General features: G+C 50.4%; 1 protein-coding gene and 1 long non-coding RNA gene across 2 annotated transcripts; one reads left to right on the top strand and one right to left on the bottom strand.

The window, feature by feature from the left end:
* The first annotated feature begins 3900 nt into the window (after positions 1-3900).
* SYNDIG1L (synapse differentiation inducing 1 like) lies at positions 3901-6196 on the top strand. Its single transcript, XM_006206068.4, has 3 exons — positions 3901-4317; positions 5758-5898; positions 6038-6196. The coding sequence occupies exons 1-3, from the start codon at positions 3901-3903 to the stop codon at positions 6194-6196; spliced, it is 717 nt and encodes a 238-aa protein (XP_006206130.2).
* Positions 6197-7787: 1591 nt separating this feature from the next.
* Positions 7788-19931, bottom strand: LOC140697151 (uncharacterized). Its single transcript, XR_012073990.1, has 3 exons — positions 19848-19931; positions 8598-8724; positions 7788-7979 (listed from the first exon to the last, which is right to left on the bottom strand). It is a non-coding gene; the product is annotated as an uncharacterized lncRNA (long non-coding RNA).
* Between the last annotated feature and the right edge of the window lie 1326 nt (positions 19932-21257).

Here is a 21257-nt window from a genome sequence, read left to right as displayed (position 1 = left end):
CTCCAAACCCAGAAGGAACGGCCCAGCCTGGGGCATTTAAACTGATTTTAGATAATTTGGCTCAGGAGAAATCTATTAATTTCTTTCTGGTTCAAAAGTAGTGCACGCTCATTGGAAAAAATAAATGTGGAAAACAGAAAAAAACATGGTGTTAAAAAAAAAAGAAAAGAAAAGCACCTGTGCTCCCACCCCTGGAGATAATCACTGTTGACATTTTGGCAGAGTTGAGATTACACGCGCATACAGTGTTCTTTTCTTCCTTCTCACTGAATCTGCAGAAAGCATTTTCTCACATTATTCCTCTTTGCAAACCTGTTCGAAGGCCTTGTACTGCTGTGTTTTTGCACCATAATTCACTTAACTTGTCCCCGATTGTTGGATGTTCAGGTGCTTTCCAGTTTGTCCTTATTGTGGAAAATCCAAGATCATACATCTTTGTGCCTGAAGAGCTGAGAAGTTCTGCCTAAAGGCATGATTGGGGTATGTGCGTGGTGGGGTAGGGGGTGATCCAGGAAAGGCTGTGTGGCTTGGGTTTCAGAGGCTCAGCTGGGTGTACTTTGACCAAGAGAGGGTGGCTGGTAGGAGCAGAGGGGTGAGTTGGGACACAACCACTCCTACCTGCCCTGGACAATTGCCCTGCAAATGCCCCTGCAGTCTCCAGAGCTCCGGGGCCTGATTCCCTCCTTTCCTTCTGGAGGATTAGAGCTTGGCTTCCTGGCGAGGCAGGGCACGGGGCAGGGGTGAGTTTGATGCATTCATTTGTTCTGAGGGCCCTGGGGCTGGTCCCCCCAACTCTACCCCCTCAGAAAGGCACCTGTGTGCCTATGCCCACATGAATGGAAGCCCAGAGGGTGGGCAAGATGAGTGACAGCAGGGGGCAGGTGGAGGGACAGGGCTCGGAGAGGGGCAGCCCAGGGGGAGTTGAGAAACCGGGCAAAGACTCCATGGCCCCACAGTTCGTCTGGCAAACAGACGTCGTGCATTTCTTCTGCCTCCCTCAACCGGCTGGAGGGGCCATGGTAGGGAAGGTGGCAACTGAGCTCACTGGGCTCTGAGTGTCCTCATCTTCTCCTGACTACTGCAAGAGGGCGGGGAGTGGGGGGATGTCACTTCTGTGAAATAGAAGTCCTCCTTGAAGCTATGGGATCATGGAATGTTAGTGTCACCATCGACATCAGTGATCATTTAATCCAGTCCCTCTTGTTACAGATGGGAAACTGACTGTAACTGTGCCAGGTCAAAAAGCTAATGGGGATGGATCCAGAATGGAAACTCAGTGCACCCAACTCTCAGACCCATGATCCTATCGTCACATGTCCTTCAGCTCCACATCTGTGGGTCACATCTGCTGGTGGCGGGGGAGGCTGTGACAGGGGCTCAGAAGATGTCTTTGGGGATTAGAGAGCCCAGTGCTGCTGGGAATCTACCCAGAGGAGCCCGGGCATGAGCTTGGCCCAGTGAGGCCTCTGCCTTGGGCACTCCTCGCCTGGAGGGAAGAGCCCCTCCGCGTCACTCAGGGGTTCCCTGCATGTTTGACCCCTGGAGAGGAAGGAGGAGGGAGAAGTAGTGAGGCCCCTGTATTTGTCAGCACTGGAGAGTAGTGACCTAAGCTCTGTCCTTTCTCAGCCCTCCTCTCTGCATGTGGAGAAGCTTCTGCCATAGCTGGTTAACTTGGCAACGGGGCCTCCGGACACATGGCAGTCCAGTACCTCCAGCACCATCTGTGCCCTCCCTGGTGAAGAGTTGGGCACTTGGACCACATGCTCTTCTTTACACCCTTCCAGGAGTCTTTGTTAGACATTCTTGGAGCCCCAGCCCCAGGGCCACACCTCTGAGGGGCTCAGAGCCTCTGAGACAAGGGCAGCCTCTTCTTGCTCCTCGCTTCTTTGCCCCTAAGCAGGCAACAGCCCACTTCCACCCTTCTAGCAGCCCAGCCAGGGGAGCCCAGCCCTGCCACAGACACCCCCTCGCCGCCCTCCCCCAGGCTTGCCTGGCCCTCCTCCTCCCCTTGCTTTGTCCCACTCCCTGGGCATTATTTCTGGGGCTATGCTCTGTCTTTAGTTTCCCTAAGAACCAGCTTTCGAAAATCCAGCCACTCCTCTCGGGGCAGAAGTAGAAATGACCTTTGCCGGGCTTTGGCTGTGAATTCTTGGTGGAGAATAAGACTAGGGAGGATAAACCCAACCCTGAGGACCGAAATATCTCCCCCAGTTTTCCCTTTACTGTTAGCAGAACACCCGATAGAAGGCCAGAAATGGCCCTGGTCAGGGACGGGGTGAGGACAAGTTCTGAAGCTCAGAAATAAGCGCAGCAGCCCCTCCCACTTACAATCTACAACATACTTGCATCTCAGCCATCTCTTTTGACCCTCAGAACAATCTAGTAGGGGAGAGGGGATATAGCTCAGTGGTAGTGTGCATGCATGCATGAGGTCCTGGGTTCAATCCCCAGTACTTCTCCATTTAAAACAAAACACAAAACACCTTGTGGGCAGGGATTGTCGTCTGCACTTTACAGATGATGTTCCTGGAGATCAGGGCTTCTCAAGCCACCTGGCCTGCCCCTACTCTTTCTGCAGACCCCACTTCTACCTGCCACGCCCCGATTGTGGATTTGTTGTAGACACATTCAAAGGCTGACTTTTCCTCCTTCAGCCAGCCCTGGGCATCTGCTATACTCTTGGGAAGGGCACATAGTGGGTGCTCAGGGCTGGCTGAAGGAGGAAGAGGCAGCCCTTGAGTGTGTCTACACTTCCAGTTGGCATGTGCAAGTTCAGACCTCAGCACCCAGGAGGAGTTGCCCCATTTCCCACAATTTGCCTTAGAAGTGAGATTAGCCAAAGTGCATCCCTCTAAGGCCATACCTGGGGAGAAGCATCCTCACCCAGGAAGAGCTGACTTCTGTGACCATGTGGCCTGTGCCGTGCTAGGAGCTAAGCGTGATCCCATCCAACCTTAAAACAGATCTTCCCTCAACCCAAAATCCCACCTGCTACCAAGTCCTGTTAATATCTCCCAAGACATTCTCCCCCCTTTTCTCCATCTGCCTTACTATTGAGTCTTAGTTGTCCTCAGCTTACCTGAAGCCATGGCAAAGCATGGCGTCATGGTCAGCCCTCTCCAGGGCACTCCCCACACACAGCCATAGGATAAAGCTTCAGGACCCAGATCTCATCCTATCACCCCTGCCAAGAACCCTGAAGGCCCCTTAGACCTAAACAGGGCTGCACAGTCTGACCCCACACTCCGTCTCACATCTCTGTACCCTGAGTCACACCAGCCTTCCCCTAGGCTCCCAGACCTGCCATCCTTTATCCTGCCTCTTCAGGAAATATGTTCCTGCCCCCCTCATCTTGTCAACTCGTCTTCTTCCCTCAGATCCCAGCTCCAAACCCTCCCCTGCGCCTCTGTGTCAGTTCTATCCATTGTCCATTCTTACACCCTCTGCTATACTTCTTCAGGGCAGGTGTCTTCACCAGACTGTAAGCTCCGGGAAGACAAGTGTGCATCCTTCTTCCTCTCCTCACTTCCTGCCTTTCTGACCATCGCATCCCCAGCATCTGCACAGTACCTGACCATCACTGATGCTCCATAACTGTGTTGCATGGATAAATGAATGAAGCAGCTCTATGAGGTAAGTACTGCTGCTCTCCCTGATTCACAGACAAAGAAACGGAGGCTCTGAGAAGTTGAGCAGCCAGCTCGAGGCCCCGAGGTTGGCTGGTGGTAAAGGCGGGGTCTGAGGCAGGTCAGACCACAGAGCCTGTGCTCTTGACCACTTCCAGCCCTGCCTCCAGCATCAGTCTGTCTTGCTCTCCCAGCAGGCTCTCTGAGGACTGCTCAGCTGGCCATCAAGTCTCGGGGCTCTGGGGTTCCCCTCCCCAGAGCTGCCCCCAGAACCATGGAGAGTCTGAGTGAGCTACAGAATCCACTGCTGCCTCGGAACCCCGCACACCTCCCCGGCTCCTACCCCTACCCCGAGGCTTCTCCCCCCTGGCCGTGCCAGGAGAAGATCTACTCCTACCTCCTGGGCAGTGCTGGCCCTGCTCATGCCCACCAGCTCCTGGACCCAGGGTCCCTGCAGCTGGCTGTGGAGGCCTGGTACAGGCCCAGCTGCCTCCTAGGGAGGGACAAGGTCAAGGAGCCCAGGGCAGGCAGCTGTGAGACCAGCTTCACAGAGAGCAGGGAGCCCCAGGCTGGGCCTACGGAGCAGTCCACGGACGCTGGCCCAGCAGAAGAGGATGTCACCATCCAGACTGTGTCCTATGGGGTTCAAGAGGAGTTGCAAGGCCAAGAGGATGACCAGGAGGAGGAGGAGGTGAGTCCATGTGTTTAAAATGCAGATTCTCAGGCCCGCCTCTGGGTGTTGAGATTCCATAGGCCTGGCTCAGGCCCATGAATCTGCATGTCATCAAAGAAAAGGCACTTCTGACACAGGTGCTGTCCACACTTCGAGAAACACTAGCTTGGGCTGACTAAATTTTTTTTTAATGTTTATTGCATTAGGATTTTTTTTAGAGTATCTTTCTATTGAAGTATAATTGATTTACAATATTATATAAGTTTCAGGTGTACAACATAGTGATTCACAATTTTCAAAGATTATGACTCTTTAATTTTAATAGCATTTTTGTTCTTGTTTTTCTCCAGCTTTATTGAGATACAATTGATATGTAACTTGTAAGTTTAAGGTATACAATGTGATGATTTGATTCACGTACATATTGCAAAAGTTTACCACGATAAGGTTAGTTAACACGTCCTTCACCTCACGAAATTACCATTTTGCTGTTGTTGTTACAGTGAAAACATTTAAGATCGACTCTCTTAGAAACTTTCAAGTATGCAATACATTACTGTTAACAGACACCATGCTGTACGTTAGATCCCCAGAACTTATTCCTCTTATAACTCGAAGTTTGTACTCATTAACGTCTCCTCATTTCCCCCACTCCCCAGCCCCTAGCAACCACCAATCTACTCTCTGTTTCAATGAGTTCAGCTTCTTTAGATCCCACATATAAGTGAAGTCATATGGCATTTGTTGTTCTCTGACTTGTTTAGCATAAAGCAGCAAGAATCATGTTGTCACAAATGGCAGGATTTCTTTCTTTTTATGGCTGAATAGTATTCCATTGTGCATATAGATGTAGATACATCGGTCACATTGTGTTTATCCATTCATCCATCCATTGATGGACATTTAGTCTTTGAGGAAATTCATGTTGTTCTTTTGTTTTTTAATTATATAAGTAATTTAAACTCAATACAGAAAACCACTCCGAGATCACTATTATTTCAGTGGATGATCCTCTAGCCTTTTTTATTCATATTTTTTTTCCTACCCTACTCTCCAAAAGAGATGTTGCTATACATAGTTCTATTACCAAATGCTCCTCTTTAAGCAGCAAATTTCCGTATTGCTCCACGTAACTTTTTTCTTCAAGGTGGTTTTTAAGGGTTACATAGTATCCCACTGTAAATTCTTCTATCACTTACTAACTCACTCGCCTAGTCATTGGGCACTGAAATTTTTTTCTAATCCTTCACAATCACTCTCCTATGATGAACATTCCTGTATGTGTATACTTGTATTCTTTCCTGGTAGTAAATTCCTAAGGGTGGAAGCATTGGGCCGTTGTCAAGGCTTTTGGCAGAGAGTGCTGGGTCCAGCCCACACTCCCACTAATGGCAGATGAGACTCACTGCCAGTGGGTGATCCTAGGCCAGGTCACAGAAGCCCACTCATGTTTTACAGAGTGACGCAACCTCGACAGAGAGTGAAAGTGAAGACAACTTCCTTACGCTGCCTCCCAGGGACCACTTGGGTCTCACTATCTTCTCCATGCTCTGCTGCTTCTGGCCACTGGGCATTGCCGCCTTCTACTTCTCCCAGGGGGTAAGAGCCAGTGGGGCCCAGGGCTTCTGCTCTGGCCTCTCCCCTCCCCTGAGGGGCCTGGGGCCAGGGGCCTGGCGGGCTGGGGCTGTTTTGCTGGCCGTGGTGATGCTCCCTTTCATCAGTGTCTCTCTCTCCCTAGACCAGCAAGGCCATCTCTAAGGGGGACTTCCGCTTGGCCAGCACCACCTCCCGCCGGGCCCTCTTCCTGGCCACACTCTCCATCGCCGTAGGAACTGGTCTTTATGTGGCCGTGGTGGTGGCTCTGGCAGCTTACATGTCCCAGAATGGCCATAGCTAGTGGCCAGGAAGGCCTGGCGTCCTGACCCCACCACTCTGCACGAGGAGGTGGGGGGCTCGGGGTTGCAGACTCTCTGGGAAGCCCTGGCCCCTGCAGACAACCGATGAGGGTGGCTTGTCGGGAGGAGGCCTCCCAGTCTGCAGCCTCCGGGGCAAAACCTTCAATTCTTACCCATTGCAACCAGCCCAGAGCAGGGCCAAGGGCACCCTCTCCAGGCCAGGCCATGTTGGGAAGCAGGAGAGGGTAGGCTGCCCACCAGGCCCTTCAAGCAGACCCTGCCTCTGGCTGGGAGCTCACCCCATTCTGCTCATTCCCTAAAGGGTCTGCCCTACAGGCAGCCCACTACCTAACCTCTCCTCAGAGAAAGAACAGATTACAGGGAAGGAAAGGGCTGCGTAGGGGGCAGAGGACCTGACCCAGTCCTTTCAGCCCAGAGGAGTCTCCACCAGGGGACCACCTGAACTTCCCCAACTCTGGCCCATGATGACCAGGCCTCGGCCAGCCAAGAGGGAAATACACAGAAACATAGGGATCCTTTGGTCTTTCTGATTCTGGAGGGGGCTCATATCTCCTGTGGGCTTGTAAGACAGTGTAGATTCTAGGTAAAGAAGGGGTGTCTCAGGCATGTAAACTTTGCACCAAGGGTAGGTTCTTGGAGCTTCTCTGTGCAGGGACGAAAGGCAGACGAGATAGAGAGCCAGGAGGGCCCTGAAATATTGCGGGACCACACAGAGCTCCCCACTCTGCCCCTGTTCCCTGCCCCCATCATCTTTTCCTGGGCTCCTCTTGGGGTTCTCTGAGCTGGCACCATCCCAAGTAGACAGCGAGAGAGTGCCATCAGCCCAGCAGCCACTAAGAGCAGGGCCCTCAGTCCAGCCCTGTGGGAATGCAGCGCTCATCCTGAGCAGTGAGAGTAGATGACGGAAGGGACACAGGCTTGGCATGGCAGCTGAGCAGCCCAGGAAGGCTTCCTAGAGGAGGTGAGCAAGAGTGAGGAGAATGTATCTAAGGGATACTAAGGGATAACTTAGTATTCGTGGGTAGGGATATGGCAGAAACCTCCCAAGGAGGGGCGTTCCAAGCTATTTGGATTATGCCTACAGCATCCAGGCTGGAGCCAAACTCAAAGGAGAAGAAGGTCAGGCCTTCCTCTCAAAGGCCAATGAGGTTTCTGACCTCTGATTCCTCGGAGGTCAGCAGTGGACTCCTGCTCAGCCTTGAAGCTTCTTCACTGGCACCCCTGCTCAGAGCTGCACTCAACATCCTCAGCCACTAGGGAACATCCAGGCAGGCAAGAGGGAAGCGCATCGGGAGGGCAGGTTCATTGGGGTTCAAGCTATAGGATCTCATTTTGCACAATCTGGGGATCTGGTCATTCCCAGGCCCCATCCAGAGCTTGGAGCTATGGATCCACCATCTTGTCCCACCATCTCCCCAACCCTAGGAGTTACCCAGCCCTCCACTCCCTGTACCCCCTGGTCTCACAGGCCCAGGATCAGCAGTTTTAATGTCCCATTATTGTATATATTTATCCTTGTAATAAACATTTCTGTAGCACCTGGTGCCCGCTGGGCCTCTTACTGTCCTTTGCCTGCCTCCACCTCAACTGTGTTCCATTCTTTCTGCAAGGCTGACCTCCATCCTCAAGCCCTCCTGGCCCCCAGGAGCCTTCTTGACAGGACATGCCCACATCCAGGTCTTAGGAGGAGGAGTAGGCACTCTGGCTTGGAGGACTTCTGTGCTTGGAGTAGCCTGGATGCAGGGTGATGGCATCTATTTGATTCTGCAAGGCAAGGCAAGGTCCATGCTGAAGAAAGAGCCCTTCTAGACTTAAGAGCCTTGGAAGTCAGGAGGAAGGGATGTGAGCCAGGGTGACTGAGGCTTTACTGAGCTGCCTGGAGCACCGAGGAGCCCCAGTCCCCTGATGGCCTCTCTCGAGTCCCTCATATCTCCCTACTGGGGGCTGCTCACAGGTGGTGTGCGAAAGAAACCATCTCTGCCTACCTCAGACCCCAGCCTCAACACGAAATCCCCAATAGCCTCTCGGTCCCGGGCCCCTACGAGCCTGCCTGGGCTGGCAGAGGGACCAGCCCGGCCTCTAGGTCACTGCATGAAGGGCCTTAACACACCCACACCCATATGTGCCTACTTGTAAGACAGAACTACGCACACACACACATACTGTGTGGGCTGGGTACTACTCAGAGAGATTAGTGCGGTACATTAAGGCTGCTCTTGGGATAGCATTTAAGGAAGGGAACAGAAGGCAGAGCTCAACAGTGGGGAGGCCAGGCTGTGATGCAGGCCCAAATGACAGTCTGAGCCAACCCAAGGTGGGAACTAGCGCCAAGATGCCCTTCAGAGTTAACCTAAGTGGGGACAAAGGATCAGGCTTTTATACCTGTTTATCAGTCAGTCACTGGACGTGGGCCACTCAGAAAAGGAGTGTGACGTCAGGCATGGTGGCTTTCTTCAGATGGGACAGTTTCCAAGGTAGGTTTGCCCAGAAGACTGTTTACTGACAGCACCTGCAACAACTGGAGGACTCAGCCCGTCGTTCCTGAGGGGGCCTGAGCAGCACAGCACAGCAACCACCGCACCCACCGCACCCACCGCACCCACCGCGCAGCAGCAGAAGCGCAGGCTCAGTGGTGCCACCTAGATCCCCTCGGCATTACCACCCCACACTGAGGGCTCCTTCCTGGCCACTCGAATCTGACCCTTGACCCACAGGCAGTACAAGCCAAAAGTGCCTTCAACCACTGACGGATGGGAGCTGGTGGACAAATACCCAGATTCCCTGCCCCTCTGGATGGGAGGACACTAGTCATGTTTGACACACTCTCAGGGTTCCCAGTGAGACAGCTTCAGTTGCCTGCAGTGGTGATTTGCTTAAGAGCATGTCTCTCACTGGCTGTCTTTCTCTCCCAATTTTCTTTTTCACTTCCCCGCCATGCTTCCTGGGATCAGCTCCCAATAAACCACCTACAATGGAACCCTAGTCTCAGAGTCAGCTTCCGGGGGAACCCAAACCAAGACACAGACACGCACACATGGACATGTCTATGCAGCATATACCTGCCCGCACCTACACATATACACACGGGCACAGGCACACAGCCACGCACTCCGTGCACACATGCACAGATGCTGCGTGCACACACTTGCATGTGTCCACACGTGCAGTACATGCACGTGCCGGGGTGAAACAGGAGACACGGTGGCTGAGGAGCCCCACCCAGCCCCGCCTGCATTGCAGTCTCCCGATCCCCAGCCTGTCTGGGCCCTGGAGTGGGCCATGGGCAGCATGCACTCCAGTCCAGGCCCTGCTCAGGCTGGGCAGGATGCCTCACAGCCCCCACAGCTCCCATTCCCTCCCCAGCCCTCCAGAATGCTGCTCAAGGCCTTGAGAGAAGGGAGAAAAGCCAAATGGCTTCCTATGTTCAACCCTCGTCCTGCTCCTCACGCTCCTCACCTGCCTCCCCTACCCCGAGCTGCAAATTCAGGCTCTGCAGGAGAAAATGGAATCAAAAACGGAGCCCCTAGGGGCTTCCCTCCCCAGCCCCCTCAGAAGGGCCCAGCCTGTGGAGCCTGGGCTTCTCCTGGTCAGTCCCTGCCGCTCAGGAAGGGCCCCCTCCCTGTCATGCTGAGGCCTGCCTCTGGGCATGCCTGGGGCACTTTTGACCTCCTGCTTCCCAGCTCTGCCTGTGCCTCACTGCCTGAGGCTCCAGGGAGGCAGGGGGCTTGCGGTTTCCCCCCTTCTGCTGGTTCCTCAGGCTGGCAGAGAGAAGCTGGGGCAGGGAGGGTCCCCTGGGTATAGGTGCCTGTGATGAGCTGCAGTGCCAGCACATCTGTGCAGATATTACCAATTATTTTCCTCACTATAAACACCCAGCAGGAAGGCAGGGAAGCAACCAACCCAAACTGTTTAAAATAGAAACTGAAATTGCTGCATAGGGAAGTTGGGGCAGTGGGTAGAGCTGGGGCCCTCTACCAGGTATCCGGGATCTTCCTCCACCAGCTGCCCTTAAATTGCACCTGCTCCCCCTAACCCCAGCCTGCAACCCCAGCTCAACTTTCTCCCCCATTGGCCAGGCAGAATGAGATGGGAAAGGTCATCACCTGGGGGATGGGGGATTTGAGGGTGGGGACCAAACAGGCCCTGAGTCAAGGAGGGAGGATGGCTGAGTGAGGCAGACAGAAAAGAAGCAGAAGCCGAGTGGTCCAGGGCAGCTGCTGGGCTAAGATGCTGGGTAGAAAGGAGTTGGGAGTGGAAGACCCCCTTCACTGTACCCAAGGGCAGGAGGAGAGGGGGTATCCTTGAGGTGGCAGGCCAGGGGGGTTTGGGACACAGGGCCAAGTGGGAACAGTAACCCGCCATCTACACTGAGTGGTGGAAATGGCTAGAAATCAGCTCCCAGTGGCCCAGCAGTCTTCCGTGTCCCTCCCTCCCCACAGACAGGGTTGAGAGACAGTGGGTCATTGATACAGTCACACGGGTTGTCAAAATGCTGAAATATTTTCCTAACAGTTGATAAACAGGCCCTGCCCCAAGCCCCCCAAGTATTTCCCTTTCCCACCTCCCTGGCCACTCCCCCCAGGACACTCAGCCATCCCCCAAAGGGTTAACAGCACATAGCCGCCCCCTCCCCCAAGTGCATCAGTCCCTGCCTGAGCTGCCCTGACTGTTAAATACCTCAGATGTCCCACTAAGACATCATATATGTGCCCACAGCCCCTCTCCTGAGGATGCTCCCGGGGAGCGGGCTCTAGTCAGGCCCACCATTCCTCAGTCTGCCTTTGCATCCCTGCTGGTCCGGAGACATTCCTAGCACATTTCCTGGGTCTAGCCAAGCCTGAGTGCCACGCAGAGGATGGAAAGGGGGTTTGCCGAGGCAGGGGTCAGTGGCCAAGTTGTTGAGGATGTGAATCCCAAATGCTACAGCAGAGAAGAACCTGGAAGGTGATCTAATCACAGTCCCTGATGCTACAAAAAAGACAACCAAGGCCCAGAGATGGAGGTGAGATGCCCAATGTCACCCAGGGATTTATGAGCCAAACCCAGGCCTCGCCTCCCAGGCCCTGGCGTTGCTGAGCGAGGTTGCTGATGTCTCTGCCTGCTGCGGAAACACTGAAAACCTAGAGAAGACTGCTGCCTCCGCTGTGAATATTAACAAACTGCTTCCCTCAGCCTCCCTCCCAGGCTGTTTCCTGCTTCAAAGGCTCTCCCTGCCAGCCCCTCCCTGGGGCTGACCCCTTGGCCCTTCTATTTTGGTGGCATGGCAGGGTGGGGCGGGTGGGTGACAGCTTTGCCTAGCCTCCCTTGCCCCGAGCTCACAGCAGCCCCCCTCCCACTGTGGGCGCTCTCACATCCTCTCTGCAACGGGGTGAGGGGAGGTATTACTCTGGGGCGTAGGGGGACCATAGAGACACGCAGATGTTCTGAACAGAAATAAAAGGTACTCGTGTGGCCCATCTGCATTTTCAAATACTTCCAACCTACATCCCTTGAACTACTCTTACCTCTCTCTCTCTAAAGAGCCGGGCAGGCTTCAAAGCCACTTCTAGCTCCATGAGAAAATGACAGAGAAAGAAATTCCCAGAGGGCAGGGTGCCCCCAGAGGTGGCCAGGAAGGGGACAGAGGGGACAACAGGCACATTTGCAATAGTGGGCAGGGCCAGGAAGGAGGCGGCAGAGGCAAGCTATGTTGACAGAGCACCTTTAGTGCATATAAATGACCTCCATGCAGGCTCTATACCATTGAGATGGGTATTCCTGTCCCCATTTTACAGATAGAGAGAACGAGGCCAGCAAGACTCTCTTTCTTCCTGGTTCCACATTTCAGTGAAGGCAGCTCAGTGAATGGTACCACAGCATCTGGGCACCTGTCATGGCTTCACCCTCGCTTCCACCCACATCTCATCGGAGGCCCGCTCCAGGCCATTTTCCCTCCTTGGTCTCCTAATGCTTCTGCTCAGAGCTGGCTGGGAGACACAGCCTAACACAGTGGTTGAAAGCACAGAGTCTAGAGCCAGACTGCCTGGTTCAAATCCTATCCCCTGCTCTGTGCAACTCTGGGTGTTTTCCCACCTGGAAAATGGACACCATGGTGGTGACTACTGTGTAGGGTTCATGTGATTATTACATAAATTCATACATGTATGGCTTCTACAACAGCACTGGGGGTCAAGTAAGTGTTATATGGAAAATATTTTTACTTATCTCCAGTTGACCACCACCCTAATGGCTTCTCTGCTGGAAGTTCCTCACCTCCCTCCACCCCCACCCCTTCTACAGCCAGAGAGACTAAAGCCACATCGTGGTGTGTGGAGACCCAGCTGACTTCTCTCGGCAGATGCCTGCTGATAACAAGCTGAATGCACGAGCCTGTTTCGGGTGTCTCCCTGCTGGGAATTCCCATGTCTGATCCACTTCCTGAATTTTTCATCCAAGCTGATAGAAATCTTCCAAGACACAGTCCTGGAAAATCACATCTTCTCTAGCGCTTTCTGACAACTCTTTCCCACTGCCTCACACCAAAACCAAGTGGAACTAACCACCTTTTTTCATGAGCCACCACTACACCTGTTTACACTGATATCATGGCCACATCTACAGCCCTTTGCTCCTCCGAGGGGGGGCCCGCTTCTGTCTTGGCCTCGCTGGGTCTGGTGCCCTGTCTGCTCTCTGTAAACGTTCAACCTGGGCTCTCCGAGCATATCACTGGGGGAAAAAATGACTTGCTACAGAGCTGAAGAGGATCAGGGTCAAGATTCTTTCCTAGGCAATTTATCTCTCAGAGGGGAAAACAACCACTTCTTGGGGGAGATGGGAGTAGCGAGGAGGGTCTCTGTGCCAGAAGGGCTATACCATTCCAAGGAGAATGAAACAAACCAGGGACAGCAGGGTGGACCCTTGCAGTGCTCAGCCTCATGGTTTATGAATAGGGAGGGACAGAGGGCAGAACTCTTAGATGTGTCCTCCTGCCTTCCATCTGGGATGCCATAGAGACCCATCCTTCCGATGCAGCAAGATCTGTGCTCTGTAGGAAGATATAAACAAGGTGGCCAAGAAGCCAGAGTGGCTGCTGGTTCCTTGTCCCCTCTGGTCCCCACGAGGCTCTGGGCTGAGGACAGTAAAGAGATTCTTTCTCAGTTTCCTCTGCTCACAACTCAGCCCCTGCATCACGCCCCACCCCCATCCTCCAAAGAAGCCCACAAGTCTGAGTGCCACTGGACTGGCCACAGCCCCCTCTGAAGTCCAAGGCCAAAAGCAGGAGCACCGCCTCACCTGACCTTACCACCTTCCCATCCTTAACGGAATCTTGTGAGTCCACCTCTCCTCAATCTCCCTGATCCCATCCACTTCTCGCCTCTTCGTTGCCAAGCCCTAGTCCCAGCCCCCATCAGCTCTCACTCAGCGTCCTGCAAAAGCCTCCTAGATGTCTTGTCACCTGCTACAACTTGAGGATATTACGCTAAGTGAAAAAAGCCAGTCACAAAGAGACAAATCCCATATGATTCCACTTCTGGGAGGTACCTAGAACAAATTCACAGAAACAGAAAGCAGAGTGGTGGTTGCCAGGGGCTGTGGAGAAGTGGAAATGGGGAGTTATTAGTTAATGGGACAGAGGTTCAGTTTTGCAAGATGAAAATGTTCTGGAGATCAGTTGCACTACATTGTCAATATACTTAACACTACTGAACTGTACACTTAAAAATGGAAAAATGGTAAATTTAATGTTATGTAGCTTTTTTACCATAATTTTTTAAAAGATTGGGAAAAGTAATAATTACTATGCTAAAGAAATACTCTAATACTATTATAAATCTGTTCAGTCTCTTTTCAAAGATGATTTTAATTGGGGAAAAAAAGCCTCCCAAATGACCTCTCTTTATCGAAAGTGAATTTTCTGAAGGCAAATCTGGTAGAGTCAGCCCTTCACACGTGCAGGGTCTCTGCTAGCCCCTCTACTTGAAATGCTTCCTCCCTTCTTGGACTAATTAACTCCTATTCACCCTCTAAATCTCGGTTCTGAAATCACTTTCTCCAGGAAGCCCTCTGTCACCAGCCTGGCTGGGTCTATTCCCAGAACTGTGCATTCCCCAAGCCCCACATTCCCTTTTATCAAAGCCCAGATCCCCATTGCAATTGAATATTTATTTCTCTGAGTAGTAGATTAATGTCTGTCTCCCTCCACTGTAACCCCAATGCCCAGGTAGATGACAACTTCAGCAAACAAAAACAAATTCACTGTCATGCAAATCAAAACCACAATGCTATATCACCTCACACCTGTCAGAATGGCTATCATCAAAAAGACCACAAATAACAAATGTTAGCGAGAATGTGGAGAAAACAGAAGCCTAGGACACTGTTGGTAGGAATGTAAATTGATGCATCCACTATGGAAAACAGTATGGAGGTTCCCCCCAAAATGCCTGGATCATTACCCTATCTTGCCCAAGTCTGATGTCACCAGAGTCACATTTCTGCCCCCCAAATTTTCCCATTGATTCTTTCCTTTTCCCTTCCCTAAATGATACTGGGCAGGGTTTAGGGTCATGGAGAGAGGACCACATGTTTAACCATCAACATATTTTAAGGAATATTTGCTCCCTGTAACCCAAGAAGCCCAGTAAACATGCCCAGCAACTTTCAAGCCACCTGGTGGATGGAGAAGACCAAGAATAGTCTCTGGCCCTCTTCTGCGTGGCCTATGAGGGGTGAGGGCAGAGCCATAGGAATCCACAGCTTATTCAGGTCCCTAGAGAGGGAGCAGGAATCTTGGAAAACAAGACCACCAGGACCTGGGGAGGGGTTCATGCATGGGGTTGGGGTGGTGGCAGGTATCCAGCTAGAGACACAGGAAGCATGGCTCTGTGGCACGAAGGCAGGTCCTTGCTTCTACACCTTTCCCCAAAATGCTGCCCCATGCCTGGGGGACAGGTCAGCTGCCACCCTGCCCAAGCAGGTGACCTGTGTGTTGCCAAAGGGAGCTAGGAGAAATGGCACTGGAGTCAGAAGTCCCCATGGAGAGCTGCTTGCTCAGGTGGGGTGAAGCAGGGATCTTCTCAACCTCAGATAGAAACTGAAAGGCAACTTCAGGGTTTAGGCTTGGACTGCCGAGTGCCCCCATGTGCCGGCTACTGGGCTCATTCTTTTTGTATAACCCATATTTTACAGATGGAAAACCGAGGCTCAAAGAGATAAAGTAAATTGCCTAACTAGCTGGGAAATTGGGGAGCCTTACAATTAATTGCCAAGTTTTCAGTCTTAAAATAACCGTCTGGACCCCAAACCCCATTGACCCAGCAAGGGTGATTCAGAAAGTAAAATAATGATGAGGGATCAGGGAACAGCCTCCACTCATGCCTGAAACAATTCTTATTTTATGCTCTTCCCCAACTTGGACAGGAGCTGTGTCTAGATGTTCGAGCAAGAAATCACCTCAGAACGTACCAGCCCTTTGCTCAGCATGGGAGCCCCACCTTAACTCAGAGTCCCCTCCAACCCCCCTACCAGCTCCAGCCCCACTCCTTCCACGCCCCACCAAAGCCTGCAGGCGGAGAGGTGATGAGCAGTTCTCTCCAGCTGCACCACCTCCCTGGGGTGGCACATGGAGGACTCCACACGCAGAGAAACCAATTAAAGACCATCATCCTGGCAGAGCTGCCTGACTCAGAGCTACTTGAACACCACCACTCCCCCACCCACCAGGAGTTCACTCAGGAAGCCTCAGGGAGCCGCCGCCAGGAGCTCCCCTTGCAGGGGTCATGGGCCAGGCACCAGGTTGGGCAGATGGCAACTGCCCTGACCTCTCCACCAGCCAGAAACCTGTGTAGCTCCAACCCCTGTCCCAGACTCTTCTCAGCCTCCCAACTTCCAATATTGAGCATCAGTTCAATATTGGCTGAGTATCTGTTAAGCATAGAACAGTCTACCATGTTCCCCAGAGCAGAATGAGTCTCTCTTCTTCAGAAGTGAGGCAAACAGAGACCGCCTCCTTCCTGGTCCTTGAAAACACCAAACCTCTGCATCTGCTGGTCCTGGTCCTTCCACCAGAAGCTCTCCAGATACTCGCTCTACATTGCTTGCTCAAATGTCACTTTATCCTAGAGGCCCTTCCTAGCTGCCTCACCCCTACCGTTTATCTGCTTTGTCTTCCTTCCTACTCTCTCCCTGCTCAACATTTTATTACCTGTGTGTTTGTCAGCCTTCCCCCATCAGAATGCGAACTCCATGAAAACGGACTTTAGGTCTTATTCATGGCTGACTGAAGCCTCAGTGCTTAGAACAGGGACTGGTTCTCAATAAAGATCTGCTCTGTGAGAGGGACTTGCATTCTGTCTCTATTCCAGCTGGGACTAGCTCTGTCACCCTCGGAGAGCCTCTCTCCATCCCACCTCCTAAGGCTTCTTCTTTGTGAACGTGAAAGGATTGCTGGTTTCTAACTGGGGTCTTAATTGGAGTTCTTAACAGCATCAGAGGGGCGGGGGGCCATGAGCTATTTTTTTATTGAGGTGAAATTCTCATTACATAAAATTAACCATTTTAAGTGAATAATTCAGGGGCAAATAGTGCGTTATAATGTTGTGCAACCACCACCTCTATCTAGTTCCAAAACATTGTCATCACCCCCAAAATGAACCCCATACTCATTAAGTAGCTGCTCTCCACTCCTGCCCCTCCTGCCCCTGGCAACCACCAAGCTGAGTTCTTTCCCTAAGGATTTACCTATTATGAACATTTCATATAAATGGAATCATACAATATGTGACCATTTGTGTCTGGCTTCTTTCAGTTAGCATGAAGTTTTCAAGATGCATCCACACTGCAGCATTTAGCAGTGCTTATTTCTTTTTATGGCTGAATAATATTCCATCATGTGGATATACCAACATTTGTTTATCCATTTGTCCATTGATACCATGAGCTATTTTTAAAAGCTTTTCCAAATCTATGATAAGACCATACTATCTGACTAAAATATGTTTGGTAGACAAAAGCCTATAAAATATGGACAGTACAGACAACTACTGAATGGGAGAAAATATTTGCAAATGATATGACTAATAAGGGATTAACATCCAATTTATATAAACAGCTCAGACAACTCAACATCAAAACACAAACAACCCAAGTGAAAAATGGGCAGAAGAACTGAAGATATTTTTCCAGAGGAAATGCAGATGGCCAACTGGCACATGAAAAGATGCTCAGCATCACAAATCATCAGGGAAATGCAAATCAAAACCACAGTGAGATATCACCTCACACCTGTCAGGATGGCCATGATCAAAAAGAACACAAATAACAAATGTTAGCAAGGATGTGGAGAAAAAGGAACCCTAGTACACTGTTGGTGGGAATGTAAATTGGTGCAGCCACTATGGAAAACAATATAGAGGATACTCAAAAAACTGAAAACAGAATTTTCATTTGACTCAGGAATTCCACTCCTAGGTATATATCCAAAACAAAAACAAAAATACTAATTGGAAAAGATACATACACCCCAATGTTCATAAAAGCATTATTTACAATTGCCAAAATATGGAAGCAACCTAAGTGTTCACCAAAATATGAATGAATAAAGATGTGGTGTACACACACACACACACACAATGGAATACTACTCAGCCATGAAACAAAATGAAAATTTGCCGTTTGCAGCAACATGGATGGCCTTGGAGGCCATTATGCTAAGTGAAATAATTCAGACAGAGACAGACAAATACTGTATGATATCACTTATATGTGGAACCTAAAAAAAATACAACTAGTGAACAAAACAAAAAAAGAAGCAGACTCACAGGTATAGAGAACAAACTAGTGATTATCAGTGGGGAAGGGAAGAGGGACAACATAGCAGTGAGGGAATGAGAGGTACAAGCCACTGTGTGTAAGATGACTCAAGGATGTATTGTACAACACAGGGAATATAACCAATATTTTATAACTGTAAATGGAAAGTAACCTTTAAAAATCATATGAAAAGAAAAAAGTTTTAAGATAAAAAAAAAAGATATGGACAGTACAGCAAAAGAGGCGCTTGCAGGTTCCAGGCCCTGATCCCATGATTCTATATAAAGTAATGTAGCTGGGCCCACAAAAACAGCCTCCATCTCTGGACACTCACAGTGGGCCAGGCACCAGTCTAGGCATTGGATGACTTTATCTTTCACTCTCACCCTCAAGCTGTCTGCAGTAGAGACTATCACTATGATGCATTCAGATGAGGCAAAATTCACTGCTCACGGTCACATAGGTAATAGTGGTGGCATTGGCATCTGAGCTTTGATCCTGGGTCCAGAGGTCAAACCCTTAGCCACCTGGTACACTGTCTGCCTGGGGCACTGAGGTGGCCTTCTTGGTCACACCTCACCAAGCAGTACTGCCAGCCAGAGGCCAGAATGGAGTCAACGTGGGTTCCGCAAGGAGGCAGCAGGTCTGGAGGAGGGGGACGGGGGAACATTGCTGTCAAGTGGCAACAACCTACCCTAAGGGGTGTTGGGATATTTAAATGAGATTAGGTATAAAAATGCAAATTTCAAGGCTGGTATGTCATAATGACTAGTGCAGATTGACTGCAGGGGGAGGGGAGCTCAGGCTCACAACAGATGTAGAACAGATGTGACAGAACCTGACTCCCCAAAAACGTGTAGTCTAAAGGGGGAAAGAGACCCACAGTCCACACTGGTGGCCACGGTAAGATCACTTAGGCTTGAGAGCTTCAGTTTCAACACCTATAAAATGCTCCTACTGCATTTCACACGTGCCCTCATTAAAGCACCTGGCTGGCTGGAACCGTTTCACACATGCCTCCTTATTCCTCTGTGAGTGCCTCAAGGGCAGAGACCCCCATTTGCGCATCTGTGAACCCACCATAGACATGTGAAATAATAACTAGTGACCTCTGAGGCCCTTTCCAGCTCAGAACTCCACATCTAAGATTTCTATTCAACGAATAGTCCACCATGTACTGGCCTGGGCGCTGCAGTACGCACACAGAGGTAGCCATCAACAGTACAAGAACAATCGCTTAGTGAATCTGCTCTTAGGAATTCACACTAAAGATTTCCTTGTCCATATGCCCAAGGTGAAGACTGCTGGGAACAGCTCCTGGAAGCCACGGATGGAGAGGGGTGATAGGAGGTGGGGGTGGATAGGTGGTTCAGGCTGTAAGCCGGAGCCTGGAACCAGCACCAGGCTGGGGAGTGGAGAGGAATCAGACCTGGCTAGAAGCAGGGGGGCCGGAGGAGAGCAACAATAATCAGCTCGGCTAACAGTTAACTTCTTAACCTCCTTGGGGACACAGACCCCTTTGAGAATATGATGGCAGTTGAGGACCCACCCCAGAAAAACGCAGACCTGCACAAGCAATTTTATACACAACCTCAAGGCAGGCCCACAGCCCCTGAGGGACACCCCAGATCACAGTCCACTGTGGTCTACGAGATGTGCCCAAATCCCCCACCTGCCTGCCCTCCACAGCCTGGCCCCTCATCTGCTCTGGTCTTATCCTCTGCCCACACCACTCCACTTCCAGGGGCACTGGGCAACAGCCCTTTATTCCAGGTGATTTTGCTCCTAGGATACCCTTTCCTCTCTCAGGAACTCTCCCACCCTCCTCTTCCTCCTCCTCACCGTTCAGAAGCCGCCTCTCCCCTCCAGGCACTTTTAATCACACCTTCCACTTAGCACAGACTTCCAGGGTAAATGTTGCATGCCATTATTGTCTGTTTGTATACCTGATCTGTTCCCATCTCCTCACCCACGCAGGTTTTGTGCAACCTAAAGGCCATGACCTAATTTGATCCACAATTGATACATAATAAATGAATGAATCCAAGTATCACTGAATTAGGCAAGAGACAGTCAGGAGGTCCTGTTTCCCAGCAGCTCCTGAGGACCCAGAGAAGGGTTTTTAGGGGCTACCGTTGGTGATGGGCCATGTTCTTAGAAATAAGAACTGAATCTGATTCTATAGTTCCTGGATAGAAGTCCCACCCTGTAGACCAGGGGAGGACGAGGCACAGGGTTGGGGAGGGGCCCCATACAGGGTTGCTCAATATTCTTTTAAGTTGAGGTGAAGCTCACACTGCAAACGGCCGTTTTAAAATGTCCAGTTGAGTGGCATGTAGTGCACTCACAGTGTTCACCACCTCACCCTAGCTTCAAAACTTTTTCATCTCTCTAGAAGAATACCCAGAACCCATTAAGCAATCACTCCCTGTTTCCCCTTCCTCCCTTCCCCTGGTAACCATCAACCTACATTTTTGTCCCTATGTCCCTATTTTAGATATATTATATAAAAAGAATCATACAATAGATAACCTTTTGTGTATGGCTTCTGTCATTTAGCATATTTTTGGGGTATATTCAAATTGTAACATGTATCAGTACATAATATCTTCAACAAATATTTATTAGTAGTAAAATGTACATATAATGTAATATTTTCCATTTTAATCATTTTAAGTGTACAATTCAATGGCATTAATTACACTCACAGTGATGTGAAAACATCACCCCTATTTCCAAACTCAACACCCCAAACAGAAACTCAGGCACCATTAAGCAATAACTAACTCCCCTGCATTATCCCCACCTACCCCAGCCCTGCTAACTTCTAATTTACTTTCTGTCTCTGTGAGTTTACCTATTCTAGATACCTCACATAAGTGGGGTCACAGAATGCTTGTCCTTTTGTGACTGGCTTATTTCACTTAGCATGCTTTCAAGGTCAACCATGTTGTTTGATGTATCAGAACTTCATCCATTTTTATGGGTGAACAATATTCTACTGTATAGATGTACCACATTGTGTTTATCCATTCATCTGTTGCTAGATACTTGGGTCGCTTCCACCTTTGGGCTGTTGTGAATACTGCTTTGAATATTCACATACATACAAGTATCTGTTTTAGTATGTTTTCAATTTTGGGGTATATATACCTAGGAGTGGATTTTCTGGGTCATGTGGTGCTATGGACTGAATTGTGTCTTCCCAAAATTCATATGGTGAAGCCTCACCATCACTGTGATGGTATTTGA

This window comes from Vicugna pacos, chromosome 6 (genome assembly GCF_048564905.1).
Source record: "Vicugna pacos chromosome 6, VicPac4, whole genome shotgun sequence".
In the NCBI taxonomy this organism is placed as follows: Eukaryota; Metazoa; Chordata; class Mammalia; order Artiodactyla; family Camelidae; genus Vicugna; species Vicugna pacos.
This window is presented reverse-complemented; position numbering and strand designations above follow the sequence as displayed.